General features: G+C 35.0%; 1 protein-coding gene and 1 long non-coding RNA gene across 2 annotated transcripts; one reads left to right on the top strand and one right to left on the bottom strand.

The window, feature by feature from the left end:
- Positions 1 to 3,971: 3,971 nt before the first annotated feature.
- LOC121242916 (phenylcoumaran benzylic ether reductase Betv6) lies at positions 3,972 to 25,382 on the bottom strand. The gene is made up of 8 exons (XM_041140923.1): positions 25,376 to 25,382; positions 21,935 to 21,941; positions 11,836 to 12,037; positions 11,596 to 11,730; positions 10,348 to 10,585; positions 9,939 to 10,142; positions 9,544 to 9,811; positions 3,972 to 4,017 (listed from the first exon to the last, which is right to left on the bottom strand). Exons 3-7 carry the CDS (start codon positions 12,016 to 12,018, stop codon positions 9,645 to 9,647), a joined length of 927 nt encoding a protein of 308 aa, XP_040996857.1. The 5' UTR covers positions 12,019 to 12,037; positions 21,935 to 21,941; positions 25,376 to 25,382; the 3' UTR covers positions 3,972 to 4,017; positions 9,544 to 9,644.
- Positions 10,814 to 20,227, top strand: LOC121242917. The gene is made up of 3 exons (XR_005936006.1): positions 10,814 to 10,943; positions 17,436 to 17,442; positions 20,217 to 20,227. It is a non-coding gene; the product is annotated as an uncharacterized LOC121242917 (long non-coding RNA).
- Positions 25,383 to 25,798: the final 416 nt, after the last annotated feature.

Below are 25,798 nucleotides of genomic sequence, written 5' to 3'. Positions count from 1 at the left end.
AACCAATCTTTATCATAACAAACATGCCTATTGGTGCTAGAATCTACCCACTACCATTCAACAAATTGAACCATGCTGATTTCTGTAATCATTGCTACAAATGGCTCCTTACATTCACTTGAGGATTATTTCCTCACTTTCGAGATTTGCAAATTCGAGCGAAGTGCCCACTTTTGCCACAAACACAACAAGCTTGATTTTGTGAAAAAAGTTCTTAGTTCTTATCCTTTTGAAAGGAAAAACCTTTTTTGTGAGATCTACTAGATTTTTTGAAATTTTTTCTTTGCGGCTTCAAATGATTATCTTTTGAAATCTGACCTTTGGGCAAGCCACCATTTTCAAAAATTAAATTTACCTTCATCATGCAAGTCTCATTTCCATTTTGAACCATTAAAGCATATTGGCCTCTAGTTCCTCTTCTACCAGAATACGCGTAATTAAGGTTTCCAAGGATGTCTCCTTTTGTTTGTGGCACTTTTGAAACTCCCTCCATGAAGGTGGTAGCTTGTCAATGATGCCACAAACAATTATATTGTCTCCATTCTTAATGCCTTGGGATCAAACTTCTGCTACAACCGTTTGAGAATCTTGTGCTTGTTCTGCAACGAACTTTCCATCTATCATTTGATATCGAAAGAAGCAACTTGCCACATATTTCTTTGCTCTAGCTTCTTCCATATCATATTTATTCTGGAAGGCTTTCCAAATTTTTTTTGCAGAAGAGTAAGTAGTATTGTAGAAATCATAAAATTGATCTGAAAGATAATTTAAAAGGTAACATCGACAGTCCAAATCCAAGGCTCCATTAGATCTTTTATTTCTCGATGTATGGCCCTGCTCCTTATCTTTATCATAATGGAAATAAATATTATGTTATTCTTATGGACAATTTCAAAAAAAAAATTTGTTTATTTCCTATTGCTAAAAAATCTAGTGTTTTACCCGTTTCTTGAAAATTTCATCTCCATCTTGAACGTCGGTTCAATTAAAAAAAATGATGCAAAGTGATTGGTGTGGTGCATTTTACTCTCTCCACGAGTTCTTGTCCATTCCTTGGGATTCATAATCGGAATACTTGGAGAACCACGACCACGACAGATCATGGGTTCATAAAAATAGTCCAAACTGATTGGTGTGGTTCTTTTGCCTAGAGAACAACAACCATCACAAGCCGAGGATCTCTACACAGACCTACAACCAGATGTGGTCGTGGTTCTTTGCTCAAATCCACATCCATGCCATAACCCGTAGGTATATCATGGAGAATCATTGTGAGGAGGAGAAGAGAAGAGGAAGAAGAAAAAGAACAAGAGAAGAGAAAGCAGAAAAAGAGGAGGAAGATGAGAAAAAGATGGGTTGGGGCCAATGATGAAGGAGGTGATGAAAAAGAATAGGTATGGTGGGAGGGATTGAGAGAGGAGAGAAGTAAAGAAATGAATAAATTAGGATTTGTTTACTTATATACCCGATGTAGGGGTGAAACCCGGACGGTTAGGGCTACCCACTTGCACCCCCCACCCTCTTCTAAGTTTTAAACAAAATTTTGCCTGCTTGTCTGCTTGAGCTGGATGAATTGCCTGCCCTGGCCTATGCAGGATTGGGCGGATGGGCCGAGTGGGCCAGGTGCGAAAGCCCACCCAACATGCCTATCAGAACCAGCTCCAAACACCTCGCCTGAACCTTGTACTCCCCTCTTCCTTTATCCTCCCCAGTAGCACCTGAGGTCTCTATCGAAGCAGTAGTGTCTCCTCCACCTGCTAGAAACCATCATTTGTGAACTCACATGCAAGATAAAATTGTTCAAACCAAAAAGTTCAATGATGTATCAGATACCCATTGCCCAGAGCTCTTCTTGCCAGAACTTCAACTCCCTTATCAGAACCGACTTGTTCCTCACATGTTGTACTTGCTGAGTGGCATAATGCCATATCTTTGGAGTTCAATTCTCTCGCCAAGAAATTCACTTGGACCCTTATCAAACTTGATCCCACCATGAATGATATTGGTTGTTGGCTTACAAAGTCAAGCAAAAACTAGATAGGTCTCTCAATTAGTACAAAGCACATTTGGTAGCCAAAGGATACCATCAATCCGGTATTGACTTTCTTGACACCTTTAGTCCGCTGGTCAAACCGACAACTATTCAGCTAATGCTTGCTCATATCATTTCTATGAGGAAAATTATATTACTTGATCATTGGACCCAACAATAATTATATTATAGACATTAACCAGCACAAAAGTCGTAACACCCAATCAATCAAGGAAGGATTAAACTTTAAGTTGACAAAACTAACCTCCAAGAGCTTGTCACTAAGACGGGAATTTTGGGCCCTAGGCACCTTCTTCAGACTATATGATCTTCCCAACGAAACTAGTTTAAACTGAGGCACGGAAATACACAGTAATAAAATGAAAAATTACAATGAAATGAAAAATTCAAACAAAACCAGTTTGGCCTGAAGCATCAAAATCTCACTCTTTTTAAGGAGATTTAAGCCCTTTGTGGTACGTTAAGTTTCAATTGAACTGGTGCAACAAATCTCATCTTGACTTGTCTACTCTTAGATATAATAGCCCAACTTATCATCGTATAACTTGAATCAACTCTACACAAATTATTGAGCCCAAAGCTCCTCTAAAAATAACACCACTCTTTTGTCTGGAAAATTCTCAATAATCTCTAAACACTATCTTATTTTTTTTCTCAGCGTAAAGCTTCTCACTATAGACAAAAACTTCAACTTTTTCCTTGTTCTTTCGTACACCCCAATAAGCTATCTCTTAAAGCCATTTTTCAAAAAAAAAAAAAAAAGACTATACGTTAATGGTTTTTGAGATCCCATGTGCAGAATTCCTGCTCCAGGATTTTAGAAAACTGAAAAAATGATACAAACGGTTAGCCTTCATTTTTTCCTCATCCTTTAAAAGGGGTTTTAACATATGCATTTTGAAAGATCTAGTTTAAAACTTCCTCGACAAAAAATCTAAGGAATGCAACAGTTATATTAAAAAATATCTTACTAGCAAATACAATCTCTTAAAACATACCAACACAACTAGATGCTCAAAACCCCTTTCTTCATGGATTTCTTCATAAAGATCTTTACGTACACTAGCCTGTAGGTTTTATTCATCCTCAAAAACATCATCATGTCTGCAAGTTGCGAAGGTCATATGGTCTGAAGAGGGCGCCTAGGCCCAGAATTCCCGTCTCAGTGACAAGCTCTTGGAGTTTAGTTTTGTCAACTCGAAGTTTAATCCTTCCTCGATTGATCGGGTGTTACGACTTTTGTGCTGGTTAACGTCTATAAAATAATTATTACTGGGTCCAGTGATCAAGTTATTACGTTGGTTATCGGCTCACTTGATTCTGAATTTGCTCTCTCAAGGACTTGGGTCCTTTGCGTTAGTTTTTGAGGATAGAGGCACATTTCGTTCTTAATGGCTTGTTTCCCACACAACAGAGATACGTTATTAATAAGACTCATGCCATGCTAGTTTCTTCGCCTATATCTACCTCACAATTTTCCTTTGTTTGATGGTAAACCCTCTGAAGATGAAACACTGTGTCGTATCACCATGGGGGCTCTTCAATACCCTGAAACATATCCTTCGTTACCTCAATCCCCTATACATCACGGGCTTCTTCTTCAACCAAGCACAAGTCAGTTCCTACAACATCATTTTCAAATGCCGACTGGGCTGAGTGCCAAGATGACTGTCTGTCTTCAAGTGGTCTTTGTGTCTTTTATGGGAAGAGTACAGCGTTGTTGCCAACACAACTGAAGAACTGATCTGGGTAAATAGTTGTGGGGAGAATTACTTTCAGAACGTGGAGCAACTACAAGCATCAAGCATGTTGCGACCCTTTTCACTATGAAATTGATATTTTTATGTATTTTGATTACTTTCGATGTATGAAAATGAACCTGGTTGAGATGCCAAATTATATCCTTTACAAGGAGATATACCAATAAGAACTGCAGCACTCATATTTAGTAGATCACGTTTCAATTTGTTAGGGTGCTATTAATTCTGGGTAGGATGTTTGTATGGATGGTGAATGAAGTGTTTGTAATCGCTATGGTGTATGGACGGATTGCATATGATCTATTTGTAAAAATGAAGAAAAGAAAATAACAGGATGAAGAAGATGAAAAAGTGGCCACGCCTTGAGGATTCGAGGTGCCAATTCCTCCAAAGAAACAACTACAGTGTTTGCTCAAATGAATTTCCGTAGCCCCACTACAGATTCCCTGCACCCTTTTTACAGCCATCATCCTAACAGAATTCGGCAGAAAAGACACACTTGACCCTTAACAAACTACTTCTAGAACTTACCAAATAAAAGAACATGGACTACACTTTATTACAAAACACATAGCGAAGGAACTTAAAACAAAACGCACAACTTTATCCTTGGTAGAATGGCATCGTATGGCTGGCAGTAAAAAAGGCACCGCATCAATCTTAGCTTCATAACTCCAGATACTTCCTTCGAACACTTCTCAGTTCTGCCCGACACAACTTGCTGCTTCTTCCACCATAGCATACTCTAGCTCAGCACCTTCTAACCCCCCATCGCTGAGCCATAACATTCTCCCCCACTTAAAGAACCTTGCCCACAATGTGGGGATAAAGTTCTTGGAGTTTCCACAGTGATTCCCATGTATTATCCTCGGATGGAGCCCCAGACCATTTGACCAGTACCTCGGTCAGTGCTTTGTTCCCTTGCCGTTTTATGCGTCGATCAACTACGGCCTCGAGTTCAGGTTGAAGATCCCCATGTTTATCAACTGGAGGAAGGGTTGGTAAGGGTTGGATCTGTAACCCTAGCTTTTTCTTCAAACATGAAACGTGGAACACTGGATGGATTTTTGAAGATGGCGGTAGGTTCAGACGATATGCCACAGTCCCGATTTTGTGCAACACTTGGAAAGGCCCGAAAAATCCCGGTGATAGTTTTAGATTTTGGCGAAGGGCTACTGATTTCTAGCGATAGGGTTGCAAACGCAGGTAAACCTAATCACCCACTTCAAAGTTTCTTTCGGTTCTTTTACGGTCAGCAAACAACTTCATACGATTCTGATCCCATTCTAAATTTTCCTTTAATAGTTCCTTAATCTTTTCTCTGGACTTGAGCAAATGATCAACAACATCGGTGGAGGAGGTTCCTAGTACGTACGACAACAGCCTGGGAGGACAATACCCATATAATGCTTCGAAAGGTGAGATTTTGGTTGCTGTGTGATACGAACTGTTGTAACTCCATTCGGCCATAGATAACCAACTACTCCAGTTCTTCTGTTTAATGCCTATGTCTGACCATCCGACTGAGGATGATAAGCTGAGCTAAAACTCAGTGTGGTCCCCTGTAGTGTAAATAAAGTCCGCCAGAAATAACTTAAGAATACCGTGTCACGATCTGAAACAATCATCTTAGGGAGACCATGAAGTTTAAATACCCCATCCAAAAAAGTTTGAGCCACTTGTTGTGCAGTATAGGGATGTGCTAGGGCAAAAAAATGTCCATATTTGGTGTAACGATCCACTACCACTAGGATGACACTGAATCCATTAGAGATTGGTAAACCCTCAATGAAGTCTAGTGCTATGTCTGACCAAGCTTGGCTAGGTATGGGTAGAGGTTGCAATAATCCAGGGACAGGCATGGTTTCAGGCTTGTTTACTTGGCAAATATCACATTCTCGAATCATCTTTTTTATGTCCCTCTTCATTCCCTACCAGAAAAAATCCCATTTTGCCCTTTGGTATGTCTTGAGGTACCCAATATGACCCGCATGAGGATTAACATGAATGTAGTCGAGTACTTTATTTTTGAAATCAGAATCATGTACCAATACAATACAACCTCGCTTCAAAATAATACCTTGCTGAATAGAGTATCCCTTAGGCACCTCTAGCTTGTTTTGCAACTTGTCCAGTAAAGCCGCCATCGTAGCTGAGGAAGAATAACTCAGCTTCAATTCAGTTAGCCAATCTGGTGTGGTATATGACACCATGGCTAAATACCCCTCCCCTTGTTCCTTATCTTCATCCCTTCTTGAGAGGGCATCCGCAACTTTATTCTCCTTGCCCTTTTTATATTCTATGGAGAAATCATACCCCATGAGTTTTGTAAGCCATTTTTGTTGTGCTTCCATGCCGATTTTTTGCTCAAGTAAAAACTTCAAAGCTTGTTGGTCAGTCTTGATAATGAAGGACTGACCCAACAAGTAAGGCCTCCATCGTTGCACTGCCGTGACTAAGGCTAGTTGTTCTTTTTCATACGTGGACAGCAACAATGCTTTCCCTTTTAACGCCTTGCTCATATAAGCCATAGGTCTTCTTTCCTGCATTAAAACAGCACCCATACCCACTCCACAAGTATCACATTCAATTGTAAAATGTTTAGAAAAATTAGGAAGTATTAAAACATGAGGCTTAGAAACTGCCTCTTTTAGTTTGCTAAAGGCTTGGGCTGCTTCATTGGTCCAGCTGAAAGAATTCTTTTTTAAAAGCGTTGTAAGAGGTGCTGCAATGATGCCATAGTTCTTTATGAACTTTCGGTAGTAGCCGGTTAGTGCAAGAAACCCTCTCAAAGATTTCAGATTCTTTGGTATAGGCCATTTGAGCATTGAACTAATCTTTGAACAATCTGTTTGCACCCCTTCAGCCGAAATAACATGGCCCAAATAATTAACTTCCTCGACCCCAAAACTACATTTTGATTGCTTGGCAAATAATTGGTTGTGCTGCAACAATTCAAGGACTCGTTGCAAATGGACTAAATGATCTTCCCACGACCTGTTGTAAATGAGTATGTCATCAAAAAATACAAGGACGAACCTCCTCAAAAATGGCCTAAAGACCTCGTTCATCAAGCCCTGAAAAGTAGATGGGGCGTTGGTTAGTCTGAAGGGCATTACTAAGAACTCGTAATGGCCTTCGTGCATGCGAAACGCTGTTTTTGCAACATCCTCTGGTACTACACGAATCTGGTGGTAACCGGATCGTAAATCTAATTTTGAAAACACCACAGCATCAAACAACTCATCCAGCAGTCCATCGATGACTGGTATTGGAAATTTATCCTTTACTGTGTGCTGGTTCAAAGCCCTATAGTCAACACACAATCTCCAACTTCCATCCACCTTCCGGACTAACAGAATGGGTGAAGAAAATGGACTAGAACTCGACCTTATTACTCCTGAATACAAAACGTCCTTCACTATTTTTTCAATTTCTGACTTTTGGTAATGTGGGTAACGGTAGGGTCGAGTAGAAATTGGTGGGGTTCCCTCTTTTAAAATTATTTTATGATCTTGTAGCCGTGAGGGTGGAAGACCCTTAGGCTCTTCAAATGCTACAGAAAATCTGCCGAGCATTGATTGCAGGTCCCCTCGTAGCTTAACTTGAGATTGCTCACAATTTTCAGACAATAATTGTAAGAATAACCCTCTGCCCTTAGTCACTTCAGTTTTCAACCATTTAGAACTTCCTTCAAACGACAAAGTGCTAAGTGGAATACCCCATAGGCAAACCTTCTTGCCCTCCTAGGAAAATTGCATGCATAGTTTTGAGAAATCCCACAAAATCAGGCCCAAAGTTTTAAGCCACTGCACTCCCATTACAACATCACAACCACCCAATGTTAATAGAAAAAAAGAAGAGGAGAACTTGTTACCTTGCACCGACAATTCCGGCTTGTTACATAGACCTGTGTTGTTGATAATTTCTCCATTAGCTACACGAACTGAAAGTTGGGTCGATCTCTCCACCGGAAGTTTAGCTTGTTTGGCAATCGATGGGTCTAGGAAGTTATGGGTACTCCCCGAATCGACCAATACCACCACTGAAATACCCTTGATCCGCCCAGCCAAACACATGGTGTTATCATTTGGAGTTCCTGCTATTGCATAGAGTGAAATTTTAGGGGCAGCATCTGAGTTAGGATCTCCCTTATCATCGATGTCTTTAGAATCATAAAATTATTCTTCTACTTTGTCATCAACACTCTCTTCTCCTCCTTGAAACAAATAAAGCTTAGGTTGCTTGCAAACATGAGTCGGATTCCATTTTTCTTCGCAATAGTAACATAGGCCCTTCCGTCGCTTCTCATCCATTTGCATCGAAGATACTTTCTTTGTTGGTGTATAAGGAACTAATGCTTTAGAGTTATCACCCTGCTGTCCACGAAAATTACCCCCTCCTTATGAGCAAATTGATGTGAATCCCCCGATGGTCGTCATGGTTTTCTAGTGCTCAGTAAATATTCCTCTTGGATTTTTGCCAATCCAAAGGCTGCATTCAAGTTAATAGGACTCAGCATCTGAATAGGGAGGTGTATTTCATCCTTTAAGCTGCTTAGAAAACAACTTAATTTATGATGTTCAGAGAGGCCTCTTAGCCTATTAGACAAAGACTCAAATTGAGCCTTATAAGCAGCTACTGTGGTTTGTTTTAAGCGTGTTAACGCTTCCATTGGGTCATCATACACTGTGGGGCCAAAGCGTATCTGTAGCACCCTAGTGAATGTTTCCCAGCTATTAAAGAGGGCACTTTCAAGTGCATCTTGATACCAAATCAAGGCTTCACCATTCATGTGATAGGATGTCATTAATAGTCTTTGTACAAGTGGTGTTTGGTGATATTCAAAATAATGATGTGCTTTAAATACCCATGCTGCAGGATTCCCACCTACAAAATTTGGAAACTCCATGCGGACTCCCCTGTGAAAGTTTCTCCGTCCATCATGAAGTTCCAGCTCATTCAGTATGTTGCTCCCAATGATGATTCTGGTTGGCCATAACAGTCCTCATCATATCAGCCATTTGATCAAGTCTTTTCCAGATTTCCTGGAGTTGCACTTCATGGGTATCTAGCCGACGTTGTAGAAGCTCTTGTTGCTTGGAACGTGTTCCATCAGCCATTGGATCGTTGGTCTCTGGTACCAATTTGTTAGGATGCTATTAATTCTGGGTAGGATGTTTGTATGGATGGTGAATGAAGTGTTTGTAATCGCTATGGTGTATGGACGGATTGCATATAATCTGTTTGTAAAAATAAAGAAAAGAAAATAATAGGATGAAAAAGATAAAAAAGTGACCACAGGGGATTCGAGGTCCCAATTCCTCCAAAGAAACAACTACAGTGTCTGCTCAAATGAATTTCCGTAGCCCCACTACAGATTCCCTGCACCCCTTTTACAGCCATCATCCTGACAGAATTCGACAGAAAAGACACACTTGACACTTAACAAACTGCTTCTAGAACTTATCAAATAAAAGGACGTGAACTACATTTTATTACAAAACACATAGCAAAGGAACTTAAAACAAAACACACAGCTTTATCCTTGGTAGAATGGCACCGTATGGCTAGCAGTAAAAAGGGCACCGCATCAATCTTAGCTTCATAACTCCAGATACTTCCTTCGAACACTTCTCAGTTCTACCCAACACAACTTGCTGCTTCTTCCACCATAGCATACTCTAGCTCAGCACCTTCTAACCCCCCATCGCCGAGCCATAACACAATTTACATGAGAAAAGCTACGAACACTCCCCGCATGGAGTCACCCATAACAACCAAACTTATTCTTATATATTAATAAAAGCAGAAGCTGGGGTTTTGATTTCTCAAACAAATTGATCCAGGTATTCATCGACAGTGGTGTATTTGACATCTGGGTATAGCTCGGAAGCCTCCACGCCAAATGATGGCTCAATCTCAAAGTTGGTATGATCTCCCTTCACAAGAGCCGAGTGGTTGATTGACAAGATCACATTGATTGGAATTGGGGACTCTGCAAGAGAAGTATCACAATTAAAAGCATGTTAACCATGATCTTGTGCACCAAACCACTGTATTCTGGGGGTATTGATTTCACATTGGCATTGTTGGAGTTCATCAGGAAGGGTTTTGTCACTGACCTTGAATGTCCTTCAAAAGCTTCTCCTCTGGAACATAGATTTTCTCCAGGGTTTTGCCAATCTTCTTTTCCCAAACTGCTGCAAGCTGATTGAATGTGTAAATGTTTTTGGGAGGCCTCACGTAGAGGATCTTGTTCAATGTTCTTGGGTCATCTACAGCTCTAATCGTGTAGGTTGCTATGTCATCTTCCTTGTTAAAAACCGCTGCAAGAAACCCAAAAAAGAAAAAGAAAAAAGAGTTGAACAGACACATACTTACATCTGGGCTCATTCCAACTTCAACTCACACACCTCAATTCAGGCAAATGAATTTCCAATGTCGTGTTTGGAAAACATGGATACGCATCTTAGGATTCAAAATGTTAAAAACCAAGTGCTTTAGAGATTAAAGAAAGGAATTGTCACATACCCCCGACATTTCCATCTCCTAAGATAATGAGTTTGTCTCTAGGAGCAGAAGTGAGTCCTGGCTGTGCCAACGTAGGTAGAAAGTACCCAGCAAAGTAGTTGGATGAAACGTAAGTGTAGGGGATGCCTTCAGCCTCAACGGCACGGCGGATTTTGGCCTTTGTCTCAAATGCAGACTTAGCTGGCTCAACAGCATGGACACGGTCCACATCGTTTCCAAATTCCGATGGAAAGAATCTCTGAATTATGTTGATCACCCAAAAAAACACATATGTATTATAACCCAAGGACTTTCCAAGAAAATCTATTCTGGGAAATGGTATTCTTGAAAAATAACAAGTACGGGGAGATTAGGATTAAGCCTGTGGATTTGTATCAAGTTGGATTATATTTCTCTTGTTACCCATTCATAACAGGTGTAGACTCATACCTTCTAAGATTGTTTGAATTTTTTCTTTTAAAAACCAAAAAGACGTATAAATGAGAATGTGCTAGTAACGGGCTCCTCCGACTTGGAGTAGGTTGTAGTTGTGAATTGTGATGTGGGCCACCGATATTGAGCGTATGGTTCACGCCAAACTCCAGTTTCTCTGGTAAGTGTTTGGGTAGTGGAAGTGTTCGTGACTGTTAATCTCATCTCATCATTATAATTTTTACAAATTTTACATAAAATATAATAAATAATTTAACTTTTTTAAATTCTAAAATAATAATAATATTAAAAAATAATATTTTATTCAACTTTTAACTTTCTTCTAAATTCCTCTCATCTCAATTCACTACCTAAATCTAACCTAAAGTCATTAATGGAGGGGAGAATGTAAATAACCTTTTTAATATTATTATTATTTTAAAATTTAAAAATTAAATTCTTTATTATATTTTACATAAAAAAGTTTTTAAAAAAATATAAAGATCTGAAATGTTCATCTTCCACAGAAAAACGAGTATTGTTTATGAAAAACAGGAAATGAGGTGATTAATCAGTATGGAGGATGCTAGACTGTTAACACTCTTCAGATGTTAAGTATTTTGTCTCTGGATTTGGTGAATAAAATGACCAGAACAAAAGAGATAAGGATTTTGTCTCCAAACATTTTCTGTAATCAAGAAAAATAGACCCAACATGTCTTTTCCGCTAAAACAATGCTAATCATATGCATGAAAATCCAATTACATATTCAATCGATTGAAAATATGAAAAGAATGAAACGACAGGGTCAGTTTTGAGTATTTTAGGGACACCAACCTTAACATTACCAGCTTCTTTAATGGCAGCAATGATCTTGACCTGATCTGCTAACTGCAGGTGTCCAACCGTCGATATCACCACGTCCACCTGCTTAATTGCCTTTACCAAGCTCCCATGGTCGTAGAGATCTCCCTGCAATATTACCACATTAATTTCAGACCATTTCCCAAACACACAGAGACACGAACACTGACAGAGAGAGAGAGACAGAGAGACAGAGAGAATAGATGTAGGTACATGGAGCAAAGTGACGCCCAAGTTCTTGAATTTCTCGACGAGTTTTCCCTTAACGGGATCGGAGAGAGTGCTCTCTCTGACAAGAGCAAAGGTGGGGTGGCCAGACTTTGCGCTTGCTTCGACGATGAATTTTCCGATGTAGCCGGTGCCTCCGATGAACAAGATCTTGCTTTTCTCAGCCATTTCAGAAAATCTTCTGCAAGACAGGGGAAGGAAGAAAAGGACTGTATCGTATGATTCCTGAACTAGTGGGCAGGGATATTTAACGTTGAGACGAGACGTACAAAGTTACTATAATAGGCTTCCATTTCTCACAAATTTGCTTTAATATTTATTATTTTTAAAAAGAATAAATATTTATTATTTAATTTAAATATTTATTATAAAATTTGTCTTTTATGATGAGTTTTATAATTTATAGTCACGAATCATTTTCCTAAATTGATATAGTATATTTTAAGTAACATTTTATTTAAGTGATAAACTTTAAAAAATCATATAAAATGCTTAAAATCAATATGAGAATGACAAACTTAGTTTGAAAATAAAATGGATTCAATTATCTTAAATCATCAATAAATATTGAAAAATACTTTAGCCACAGACATATTTTACAAATATAAATTTAAAAATTGACGTCATTTGATGTAGTACGTCAAGTAATAAAATTATTTTCACTATAAAATAAATTTGACACATCACTTAAACCACACCAATTTATGAATTTAATCTTATAAATTTCATTGTAAATCTAAGGCTTCTCAAGAAGATTACATGATGCAGCTCAAATTTTTGTCATCAAAGTTTTCAAACATTTATTTGAACTCTAAAGAATCTTTATCTATTATCAAAATTTTAAAGAGTAATGTTATATACAGTTATTATTTATGCAAGTATCACATATTCATTTAAAAAAATGGGTGAAATCTATTATTAAAAAATTAATTTTTTATGTGAATCTTATTTTTATATATTTTTTTCAAAATGAATGTTCAACATCACGTAATTTATAACTACAAATATTTTCGTGACTTTGGATTATCCTCATTGGTTTGATCAAAGTTGAAAGATGGATGAAATTTAGATAATCTATACAAAAAAGACCCTACATTGGATTAGACATCTCTAAAACAATTTGGATTTCTGCTACAGTGGTTGGTCAAAGATGGAGAACTACAATTGATTCACCAAATATTAAAAAACTAATTTTTCACTCCACAATTGGATCTTAAAATGTATTGTAGGTGTTTATGTAGGTGTAGATTTTTTATTGACATTGAAATGCGTATGTTGCTAGATATTTGGTTAGTGAATAAGTAATTTAGATAAGTTTAATCTTAATTTTTTGTTATAAGCATTAAATGACATTTAAAAATATGATTTTTATAATATTAATTTAATTATAATATAATTATTATTATTATAAAATTGGTAAAATTATAAAATGTGATACAAATAAATTAAATAAAAAATTATTAATTTAATAATATTTTATTATTATATAAAGAGTGGATTATTAATCTAATATAAAAATTAAATTTAAATAGAATAAATCAATATAAAAAAAAATTAATATTAAATAAATTTTAAAGATACATATGGTCAATTTAACAGGGACAGTCCGATATTTTCTCCGGAATTCTATAACAGTGAATTGGCCCAACAACTCCTAAGGCTACTGTTAAGGTTTGGTGACAGGAGAAAAAATGCAATGCCCTTTGAAAACAATAAAGTCAAAAAAAAAAAAATTGACCGTACAAGTAGCTGCCACGTTGGATGGTCTTCTAGAAAAACATTGAATCCACCTGTGAAATTCGGACAGGTTCATTACTATCATTCATTATTAGATGAGCATTGTATATCTGACTCGTAATATGGTGAGATTCATTGTGGTTAGGCTTTTGATTTTTGTCCTAAGGGCACCCCCTTTTTATTTGTCCTAAAAGCACTCCCAATACTTTTATAAAATATATTTTTCTTTAAAATATAAAGATAGATGGCTAAAAATTTCTTCCATTGGATCATTTATTTTATTTTTATTTTATATTTAACTACAATAAATCATTTACATGTAGAGATAACTATTCATTTCTCTAAAAAAAATTTATTATTTTTCTCTCATTTCATCTTCTTTCTTTTTTATCTTATTTTCATTTTAACCATTTTATCACTTTTGCACGAACCCCACTCTATTATCTCTCACCAACTTTCTAGCATTCCGTTTATAGTTCATCCGACTTTTATGCATGCAAAGATTTTGATATTGTTAATAATAAAGGAAGATATTTTTTTTTATTTTACTCTTTTTTTAAGTAATTTAAAATATTACATTATACATAAAGAAATGTTACAAATATCAAAATATATGGTGTATAGAAAAATATTTGAAATATATGCTGTGTAGAAAAATAATATTTGAAATAAATAAAAAAAATATTAAAAAGTATAATATTTAAATGACATAAAGAAAAAATAGATAAATTGATGTATGGCGTATTGTAAAAGTTAATATATAAAATAAAAAAAATAGATTTTAATAATATATTTTAAAGAATAAGGTAAAGAAGCCATTAGAATGCTCTAAGCTTTCTCCATCAAACTTAGGCAACTCAAACAAACTAAGAAGCTTAAAACCCTAATAAAAAATAAGAAATTAATGTGGCACAATTAAAAATTTAGAAGGTCGCTATCTATTTGTTTTATGTGTTTTTTTATTTCTAGACAATGTTTTCGAGTAACATCCACTTTAGTACTTGATGTTTGAACCTCCAATTGTTTTAGAAAAAAAATCAACTTTGGTATTTGACGTTTCAACATCCATTTTTTTTTTTTTTCCTTCTAAAGAGAAATGATTTGTATAATTATAAGATGTACGGTCTCAAATTTTCTATTTTTATAAAGTAGACAAATCTACATAAAATAATTATTTTTTAAATACGCCGGACTTATTCACTATAAAATTGTACGTAGATTGCCTATTTGACATGTACATTAATAAGGAGTTTTATATTTGAGTAAGATTAGATTTAATTTTAAAACATGCAAAATCCGTACATTTGTTTTGAAAAAGAATGATATATACTATTAAAAAAAATATAAATCTTAAATTTATTTAATTTTTTTAAAAAGAATGTACAACGTACAAATCTTAAAAGTACAAATATCATTTCTTTTTCTATTTATATTTATAGGAGTAAAGTTAATGACATATCACGTGGAGATGTGGTTGATATCATGTCATATAAATATTAAAAAATATTACTCATTATCCCTACATCATATATTTGTTTTAATTTTTTATTTTTTTCTTTAGTAGATATATGGTATAGAGATGATATGTAGAAGACCGGATAAATATTAAAATGATTTTATGACTACCCATAGATCTAAATGATGAAATAAAGCCTTTGAAAAAAAGATAAAAAATGGTACCCAAATCCCCTTTGTGTCGTCTTCTTAAAGCTTGAAATTTTATTTTAAAAAGGCGATAAAGTTTATTACAAAACAAAAATTTTATGGATCATCAACTGTTACTGATCTCACACCCCAAACCTGATATGTAGGATTTTATTTTTTTATTTTTCTTTTCTTTCTCTTTTCTTTAACAAAACTTGACGAGAGATCAGTTGGAGAGAGAGGCTAAGGAGAGCTTGAGGAGAGAGAGAGGTTGATGAGAGTTTGAGGAGAGAGAGAGGCCAAGGAGAGTTTGAAGAAGGAGAGAGAGAGAAAGGTTGGACAGAGAGATTGAGAGGAAAGAGAGGTTGAAGGTGATGGCTGCATGTAATATAAAGTTGAAAAAAAAGTGTTAGATTTGATAAAACAGTGGTTAATATATAACAAGATCCATTGCAAAAAGTTTGCACTGCCCTTCCATCGTAGGAATTTTTTTTATTAAAGTCAGGCATTTTGTAACGTTGGTATTTTTTTTTTTTAATAACAGACATTACGTAGCGTTTCCTTTTAAAGTTGAATCATGATGATTTTTAATGAAATGTTTTTTAATTGCATAACGTTTGGTTGAGAGTGCTTTATTGGATTTAAAATTTGAGAAATGGTAGTTGTGGTCGTGAGTGTATAAACGTCGCGTAATCATTTTGAAAAAATTGAATATATGCGAGACCCATATGAAGAAAAACAAATTTGTTAATAGTGGACTTCACTCTTTTTTAAAATAACTGCACGTCACTTGTTCATTCCATGACTGCATGTAACATTACTCTTAAAATTTAGAATAATTTGTATGGATTTATATGGATAGTAAATAAACATAGCATTTATATGGGATTTGCAAATTTTGCCCTCATTAAAAATGTGTGTTTTTTTTTTAATAATATTAGATATAGTTTTAAGATGTACAATCTATACACAATCGTTCTAAGAAAATGGTATCTATTATCAAAATAAATTTTATGTAAATCTGAATTTTATTTTATTTTTTTTTTAAATTATACGAAATTTGCATATTTTAAAATCGTACAAATATTTTTTTATTACCTTCTTGCATATGCAAAATCTTTTTCCTTTTTTCTATAGTTCTATGTCATTATCATTATCTATAAAGAAAAATGCTATTTATAATTAATAAAAATTTACTTCTCTACATATAAGTTATTTATATGTTAAAAATTATGAAATTTAAAAACAAAACTGATAAAATAAATCTTATAAATAAAAGAGTAAGTATATATAACATTACTTTATCTATAAATGGTTATTAAGTCATAGCTATTATTTTGAATTTATATTTTTCACCAGACGTAGCTATTAAGTCATAGCTATTGTTCTCTTTATTAGGTAGGTCTACTTTTCTATATGCAAGTGTCTTCTATAATATCCGGAATACAGAGAGGTGAAAAAAGTAAAAAAAAAAAAAAAAACCGAAAACAAAAACACTCATAAGATTGAAGGATTGTCTTGAGGATTTCTCAAATAAAAAGAGAGATGGTTTTTTATATTTAATTTTGAGCTCAACTACTTGCACAAAGTTTACTTAATATTATAACAATCAATTAGGTTGCTGTATTTTGAAGAAAACTAGTTAAGTGTGAGGTCTAGCTTATTGATAGTTCTTTTATTTGTAAATTGGTATGTATAAATTATGCGAATGATGTGGCATAATAGAAAAACTCGTCAACTATAGTATAAATTATGCGAATGATGTGGCATAATAGAAAAACTCGTCAACTATAGTATAAGTTATGCGAATGGTGTGTTCTCCGTACCTGCTTACAAATAGAAAAACTAGTCAATAGTAAAGAGCGTAAATCTTCTTAAAGATGACGAGATTTTCATACTTCAATCTAAACTGATTTCGTTTCAAATTTCAATTTATTGAAATTTTTATTTTGTTATTATAATTCTCCTAAACAATACAAATAAATAGAAAAGGCACAAAAGCAAGCAAAATATAAAACAAAACTTCAGTCAAAATATCAAACCGCAAAAACCCAAAAAAAAAAAAAAAAAACTATCCAACCGACTCCAACGGGAGCATGGTAAGAAGAGGTAATACATGATCAACTTTGAGCGACCAAAACGGCGTGTATGTGCGTTGAATGAAGTGAAAAAGAGGGTGGCGGAGGGTGGAGTGACACTTGGAGGATAGTTGTGGGGAGATTAACCAACAGATTTCACTGCCAAAATCTGAAAATTGAGAAAGGTGAAAAAAAAGTGACGTTATTTATAAAACTGATGTGATTCGTCGTAGTAATAATTTTATATTAAAAAAAATAATATAATTTATCATATTAATAAAATGTACAAAATATATATAAAAATAACTGTACATAAAATTTTTAAAATTAAAATAATATTTATTCATTATAAGCATATTATAAAATATGCAAAAGTGACTTTATATAATTTTTTTAAAATTAAAATAATATTCCTTCATTATAAGCGTACCGATAAAAACATAACTTTACTATATAATTATTTTATTTTGAAATCAAATCAAAGTTATTTTTAATAATTCTTCTCAAGAAGAATTCTCCTCCATGTCAATGATAACATAAGATATTCCTATTGCATTTTTTGCAAGTACATGAGTCACAATGATCAAGTTTTGCTAGAGTTTTTTTCATGTCTGATTAATATTCCTGTGTTGTTCCATGAGGTTCAGTATATATCTTTAATATCATTGGAGCGGTGCTACTCAGCTGAGTGGCGGTGCTCAGACTTACCGCTAGTTGTTTTTGTAAATTTTTTTTATTTTTTTATTCATATTTTTTTAATATATTTAAATATTTTTAAAAAATAAAAAAAAATACATCAATATACTTAAAATCACTTCTTTAATTACTAAGTAAAAAAAAAAAAAAAAACTTTTTTTATCAAGCAGTACATTTAAGCGATTAAATTGGAGAGGCAAAATAACTTTTCTCATATCATTGACCACTTGTAGAGCATCTACTCTAGAATTACATTCCTTAATCTCAACTCAGTTCTAGCTAGCTTGAAGTGCAAAATAGGTCTCTAATAGAAAAGCATCTGGATATAAGTCTCTTTTCATTCTCGTTGTTGCTATCGCTCTGCCCTCCAGTCACGCACAATTATTTTAACTCCAACTTTATAGAGAATTTTGTCGATGGGTGCATCTCAATTGATCTTTAGAGCTTCCTTTGGTGGTGTCTCCCATCAACCGTTTGGTCTTCTGGACGTTAAACTCAATTCTAAATGGACAACCTTATATTTTAAGCTACAATTCAAAAAAATTCTATAAATATACATGAGTTTATATGATATAATAGATCTATTTTACAATAAAATAATACTACATACAGTCATAAAGTGTACAATCATCACGCAATCATTTTTTTAAAAAAAAGGGTTACACTCTTAATTTTTTTTTTATATAGGTCTTGTATTTACTCATTATTTTCAAAAATATTATGTGACGCTTACATACTCTACGACTATAAATATCGTTTATTTTTACAATAAAATTAATTTTATAATCGAACATAAATTTATTTTTATAACGTCACGATACTAAAATATTATATTTTTTATAAAAGGATAACTCTTACCATGGTTGTTAAGTAGTGTTAGGAAAGGTGGGGTGTATCCTCAATCTTTTTTAAGTTCTCTACTCCAGTACTCCTATTTGTTGAATTAATGATATTGACCGACACCATGATAAGATAAGGCACCATGATTATTGTGTATAGTCCAAGAAATTGTAATTATGCCCATCTCCCGCATTGGCGTGCAGACAAAGTAAGTTTCCCATTCATCCATAATTAAAGGAAATTTGAAATGCATTTATACCACTCCAGAGATGTTTATATTTTCTAATTATACTCCAAAGCCTTTTGTTTTCTCCTACTGAAGTTTTTCATCTTAATAATAAATAGGGGTGAAGTTCTCAATAAGTACCCAATTGAAATTAATACAATCCTTTATAAAATGAAAATTCAAAAAATGAATTCTAGAACGGATAAAATGATTCCATGCACATATATAAAAAAAGTTAAAACATTGTTCTCCAAACATTCTCACCATTCCTTTTTTTTTTTTTTTTTTTTAAAAAAAGAAGTCAACTTTATTGATCATTCCTTTATAACAAGGAGGGAATGCATGAGGGATACTCCTCCATGTTAACAATCACATCTGAAATGGTTAAAGAATTTTTTGCCAAAACATGGACAACAACATTTGTATTCCTTCTAATATGGTTCACTTCTCACTTGTGATAATACCTCAGATTCTCCCTAGCTTTATTCACAAGCATTCCCACACTTGTCCAAGAGTCGTCTTAACTTTTAATGGCCTTAGTGACCTGAAGAGAGTCACCCTCAAGAATCACATTCCTCAAACCCAACTCTCGTCCAAACACTGTTGTTTGAAGTACCCCAAATGATTCAGCTAAAAGAGAGTTTGGAAAATTTTTGTTGTTCATTCTCAGGTTTGCTATAATCTTCCCTTCCCAATCTCGAGCTATAACACCATTTCCAATCTTGCACTAGTCTTGTCAATAGCAGCATCCCAATTAATTTTAAAGATATTCATAAGAGGTTGCTCCCAACTAGCTACTATATTATTCACTGAGGCTGACTTGAACACTTGTTGGTTTTGCACTTCTTGTAGGTTCAACAAAATATCTTGTGAATTCCTCACCACAATGTTGGGATGAGTAAATTCTGCTTTAAAGATAAATTCATTCATTCTCAACCAGATTTTCCTTGCCACAACAGCCCCTTCCTTCATCTCTTCTTTACCTAAAGCAATCGACATAACTTCTATCATTTCCATAAAAATTCCTATTACGAAAATGACTCTTCTGAATCTTCTTAGATCATTTTCCCTAGACATCTTTTGCTGCTACACACTCCCAAAGTGCATGAACCACTGTTTCTTCTGCATTAGAACATATAGGGCAGTCAGAATGCTCCACTGCCTTCTTCTTGAACAAGTTAACTTGAGTTGGTAAAGCTTTAAGACAAGCTCTCTACAGAAAAACCTTATCTAGTAGTGGAACTTGCAATTTCCATGAGTTGGCAAACCCTCTTATGGTTATAGCTGCTGGAGGACTGACTCTTAGGTGCCATATGTAACTCTTTATAAAAGTGGTAAGCACTCTTGACAGTGAACTGACCATTTAATGATCCTTTCCATATTAACTTATCAAAGCTGTTAGATAAGCTAATAGGAATCTGCATAATCAAATCAGCTTCTTGATTTGAAAAAAATATCCTCAAGTAGATCAATTCTCCATGTTTTTGTTCCAACATCAATAAGCTCATGAACTTTGGCACTACTCTCCAGGATTTTATTAGGGCTTTGAACCTTTACTAGTGTAAGTTTGGGCATCCATTTATCTTTCCATATGAGTGCTTGATTAGTGTAAGTTTGGGCATCCATTTATCTTTCCATATGAGTGCTTGATCTATTCTCCAAATTGTGCCTGTTTCAATCAAGGTTTTTGCTGCAACTATGCTCCTCCATATAAAAGAAGGCTTGTTGCCCAAACTAGCCTACATGAAAGAAGTCCCCTGGAATTACTTGGCTTTTAACACCTAAGAAGCTAAAGATTGAGGGTTCCTAATTAATCTCCAACCTTGTTTAGAAAGCATTGCAAGATTGAAGCTCTTCATGTCTCTAAAGCCCATTCCTCCTGCTGATTTGGCCTTGCCCATAGTGTTTCATTTAATCCAATGTATTTTCTTCTCATTTTCTTGTTGTTCCCACCAGAAATTCTACATAACTCTGTTGATGCTCTTAAGAAGACTGCTTGGTAGCTTGAAAACACTCATACTGTAAGAAGGTAGAGCTTGCACTATTGCATTGAGGAAAATTTCCTTATCAGCTTGAGTAAGTGTTTTCACTTTGTGACTGCTGAGTCTCAATCTCACTTTATCTAGTATACTCCTAAATGACTCTTCTCGATATCTTCCGATAACTTCAGGCAAACCAAGGTATTTCTCATATGACATTGTTGATCTAATTCCAGCAATACTCAGAATGATGTGTTGAGTCTCTCGAGCAGTGTTCTTGCTAAACTGGATTGAAGTCTTCTCCATATTTAATCTTTGGCCAGAGGCCCTTTCATAAATATTTAGGAGACTTATCAATCTGCTCCATTTAATCGAGTTAGCTTTGCAATTTGCAAAATAGAGATGGTTAATGTGAATTTTTCCTCTAGCAATAGGAACACCAATAATAAGGCATCCTTGTTATGCATTCCTGAGTATAGAGCTCAAGGCTTCTGAACATATGATAAAGAGGCAAGGTAATAAAGGATCACCTTGCCTAATACCCCTTGAAGGCTTAAAAAGGCTTTGTGGAACAACATTTATCATACTTGAATAGGAGACAGATTCTATACACTTCATCACTAACTCAACCCACATTTGCCCAAAATCCTGCTTACTCATCACTGCCCCGAGAAAACTCCATTCAATCCTATCGTATACTTTGCTCATATCAATTTTCAAAGCCATATACTAAGTTTTCCTTGCAAGTTTACAGTTCATTGTATGCATAGCTTCAAAGGCTACTATGATGTCGTCTGAAATTAATCTGCCAGGTACAAAAGCTTACTGAATAGGTGAAATGATGCCAGGTAATACTTTCTTGAGTCCGTTGGCTAAAATTTTGGAAATTAGCTTGTAAATGACATTACAAAGAGATATAGGCCTGAAATCAGACACTTTGACATGTGATTTCTTCTTAGGAATGGGAGCATTAAATGTGTCATTAACATCATCAACTCTTCCTTTTGAATTAAGCACAGATGACACTCCCTCACTAACCTCTTTCCTAACTGTACTCCAATGTTGTTGATAAAAAACTGATGGGAATCCATCTTGCCTAGGAGAGCTTAAAGCTTTCATCTAAAACATTGCATCTCTTCTTGACCAGTGTTAGGCCTAAGAAGTTCTCTACTATTTTCTGCATTAACTTTGGGTTCCATCATAATCAAGCAATCTTCAATTTCTTCTGGTCCAAAGGTGGTAAAAAGCTCCTAAAACAATCTTTGGAACTGATCACTGATTTCTTCATAAGTTGATACCTCTGTACCATTATATCAACTTCCTTCTGGAATAGTTTCATTCTGTCAGTCAGTTCACCTTTGTTTAGCTGCTGGAGATGTGAAATTTGAGATATCTTAGTATTGATAGCTCTCTCTGTATTGCCAAATTGTTGTTTACTCCATATCATCAACTTCTATTGGCATTTCTTCAACCCTTCAGTCATGTAATTGAGTTTATTTTTTGCCATCCTAGTTTTACTCCAAGCAGCCTGAATGATTTAACAACTCTTCTCTTTGAGCCTAGTGAGAGTCATATCGAAATGATAAGTGGGTTGTGATAAGAACTTTGAGCTGGCATGGTACAAATAATAGTGTTTGTGAACATATCATTCCAACAAGAACTTCCAAAGGCTATATCAAGTCTTTCTTTAGTGAATTCTTTACGATACCTATTATTGTAGCATGTAAACTTGTTTCCAACGAATCCCAAATCACTCAGACCACACTCGTCTACTGCTAGTCTAAAATCCTCCATTTCTTTGTAGGGTCTTACTGCTCCCCCATACTTTTCATTATTATGAAGAATTTTATTAAATTCCCCACACAAAACCATCCCATCTCACTCTCAGGTTTGATTTCTTTGAGAAGAAGCCAACTTTCAGGTCTTTTTGAAGCCAAAGGATTTCCATAAAACCTTGTTAATATCCAGTCCTTACCCTTATAGGTATTGCGAACTCTTAATGAGATGTGATTTTGGTTATAGGACTCTAGTTTAGCATCAACATCATCCTTCCACATAAAGGCAAGGCCCCCACTAAGTCCTCTACTGTCCACTACAAAACTATTCTCATAATTCAACCACTTCTTAATCTATTCCACATTGTTCCTCCTGCATTTAGTTCAATGAGAAAAATAGAATTTGGGAGCTTATTCTTCCCTATAAGCTGGAGATCTCTATCTGTCCGAGAGTTTCCAAGTCCCTGGAAGTTCCAATTTATGCAATCCATGGCTGTTGGTGGAGCTACAAGACAACCTCCACCAACTCTTCACAGTTTGACCTTTTTACAGCCATGGTTTCAACCTTTTTTTTTTCTTTTAAATTATTAGTAGGGTATTCTTCCAATGTAACATTATAATTCCTTTGTCTAGCTCCATTGTTATCCAAGTTCTTTCCTATATCAATAGTGCAAGTAGCAAAGAATGTTCCTTGCTCTCCGCTTCCAACTTGCTTGTCTTTTAGACTTTTTCAGCAATTGAATTTGATCAGACAAAAAGCATCAAAAGAGCTTACTTGGGATACGAGGGAAGATTCTGTATGATTGTTATCAACTATGCTCTCCCTTTTGTTTTGGTTAGAATCTTCCATATCTTCCTTGAAACCTTCCTTCTTCATAACAATATCGTATTGATTAGGCTTGCCATCCACATTGGCATTATCTGTGTGATCAAGGGAGTGAAAAACTAGGGTAACTATAGCCTTGCAAATTCCCTCCACCTTCTCATTTGAAATTCCCGTAGGATTTGCTTCTTTCCTTGTATGATTATGACTTTCCTTAATAACAGTGTCTTCCTTCATTGATTCCTTAATCTGCACTTGACTTACTAACTTGCCTTTTTTTTTTCTTCATCATTGTCCCTCACACCCAGGTCCCATTGTTGTTTCTCCTCCCCTCCTCCTATGGTGGTTGAGCTGTGTCACCAACATATTTCTTTTCACTACTACCTCTTGTTTTTGTGGGGAGAGCATGTAACCAGGGTCCATACTGGAGCTAGACATCTGAGTTCTTGCTAGTTTTCATGTTGGGACATAACTTCTTAGGATGCTTAATCACACCACATTGAAAAGAAAATGGAAGTCTTTCATACTTAAAAAGAAAAATCTAATTGTAAACGATTCTACGCACTAATACGTGCACCCATTCAATATGATTGGTCAAAAAGTAAATTTTATTGAAAACAATGCTAATTTGAATTTAGAATATGAATGCAACAATATTAGTACACAGATTAGTACGCAAACTTGCTTGCACATAGCAAAACTCTACTTAAAATGTACCCAAACTTGCTTCTCTTCAATGGTCAGAAATTTACCTTGAACTAGTGCTTTTGTAATATCAATCTCTACTCTCAACCTTAGATACCTACCCCATCCAAAGCCTATATTGTTTGCATCAACCTCCAGCACTCTTCCAATACTTTCACCAGGTTGAAAATCTACGTCTTGTGCCATGCATGCCAAAGGCATGTTATGAACTTGGATCCAGAAAACTTCCTTCTTGAAAGGAAGATCATTTGGTGGTATGTGATCCTCAAACTTCTAGAGATAGACAAGCCATCGATCAAAAGACCATGACCTCCTTGTGATCACCTTCTGCCTATCTGTTTCAGATTAAAATTCCACCAAATATCTGTTCTCACCAACATCTTTGTATTGTATCCATCCTTTAGTCTTCCATATTCTTGACATAGACATTTTGCAAGCCTCTCTATTCACAATCTTGTCTACTATAATCAAAGCAATAAGACAACACCTCCCTTTTCTTTCAGCCTTGTCTAGAACTGATGGAGAAAGTACATGCTCCTTCCTTTCTTGGTCAGTGAGACTAAGACCTTCCCACAGACTAGTCAACACTTCCTTCATGTAAACCTCTACAAACTTGAGACACCTAAGAGACACTCCTCTGTCACAAACAGAGAGAAAACACCTCAACCTTCAGAGAAGGAGAGGACCAATTTGATTCTCACCATTCTTGAATAATCCAATTAGTTATGTATCTGTTAGTTGTTCTGAAATGTTTGATAGAGAGACTTGCTCTTCAACTTCATGATATTTAATTGAGGAAAGCGATAAGAAAATATTAGTTGGTCCGAGTCTACGAGAGTTGCAAACACTCATATCTAGCTATACCAGTGCCACATGCTAGGGGTATAGGTGTGGAGTCGACTAAATTTGAGAGATTTAAGAATACTTGGTTCTCGGTTGGTTACACAAATCATCTCATCTCATCTCATCTAATTATTACAACTTTCTCAAACTTACAAAAAAACACTTTCAAATTTTAAAACAAAAATTTTACATTTTTTTCCTTTACATCATTTCCTAGACAACCCCTAATCTTTTCATCGTTTCCTTTACATATGACTTTTTACATTCTATTATGTTCACTATTAGATTACAAAAATGACATAAAATCATAAGAAAGCACACTTGAAATGAATAATTGTGTTCTTCTAAATCAACAAGTCTACTCAATAAGCCTCTCATGATCAGATGGGTCAAACTTGAGTTTGGCTGTATTCATTTATCAGACAGGTCATTCGTAAATAAAATATCATGATTGATTATTAAACAATACAACTCGGATCAATTCAACTCATATAACTCATAAATTCAAGTAATTTCATATTTATAAGTTTTTATGGTATTATTTCTAGAAGAACTTTTCATATTTAAAAATATTAGAGAAAATCGTTCTCAATACTAAACAT

This window comes from Juglans microcarpa x Juglans regia, chromosome 8D, assembly GCF_004785595.1.
Source record: "Juglans microcarpa x Juglans regia isolate MS1-56 chromosome 8D, Jm3101_v1.0, whole genome shotgun sequence".
In the NCBI taxonomy this organism is placed as follows: domain Eukaryota; kingdom Viridiplantae; phylum Streptophyta; class Magnoliopsida; order Fagales; family Juglandaceae; genus Juglans; species Juglans microcarpa x Juglans regia.
This window is presented reverse-complemented; position numbering and strand designations above follow the sequence as displayed.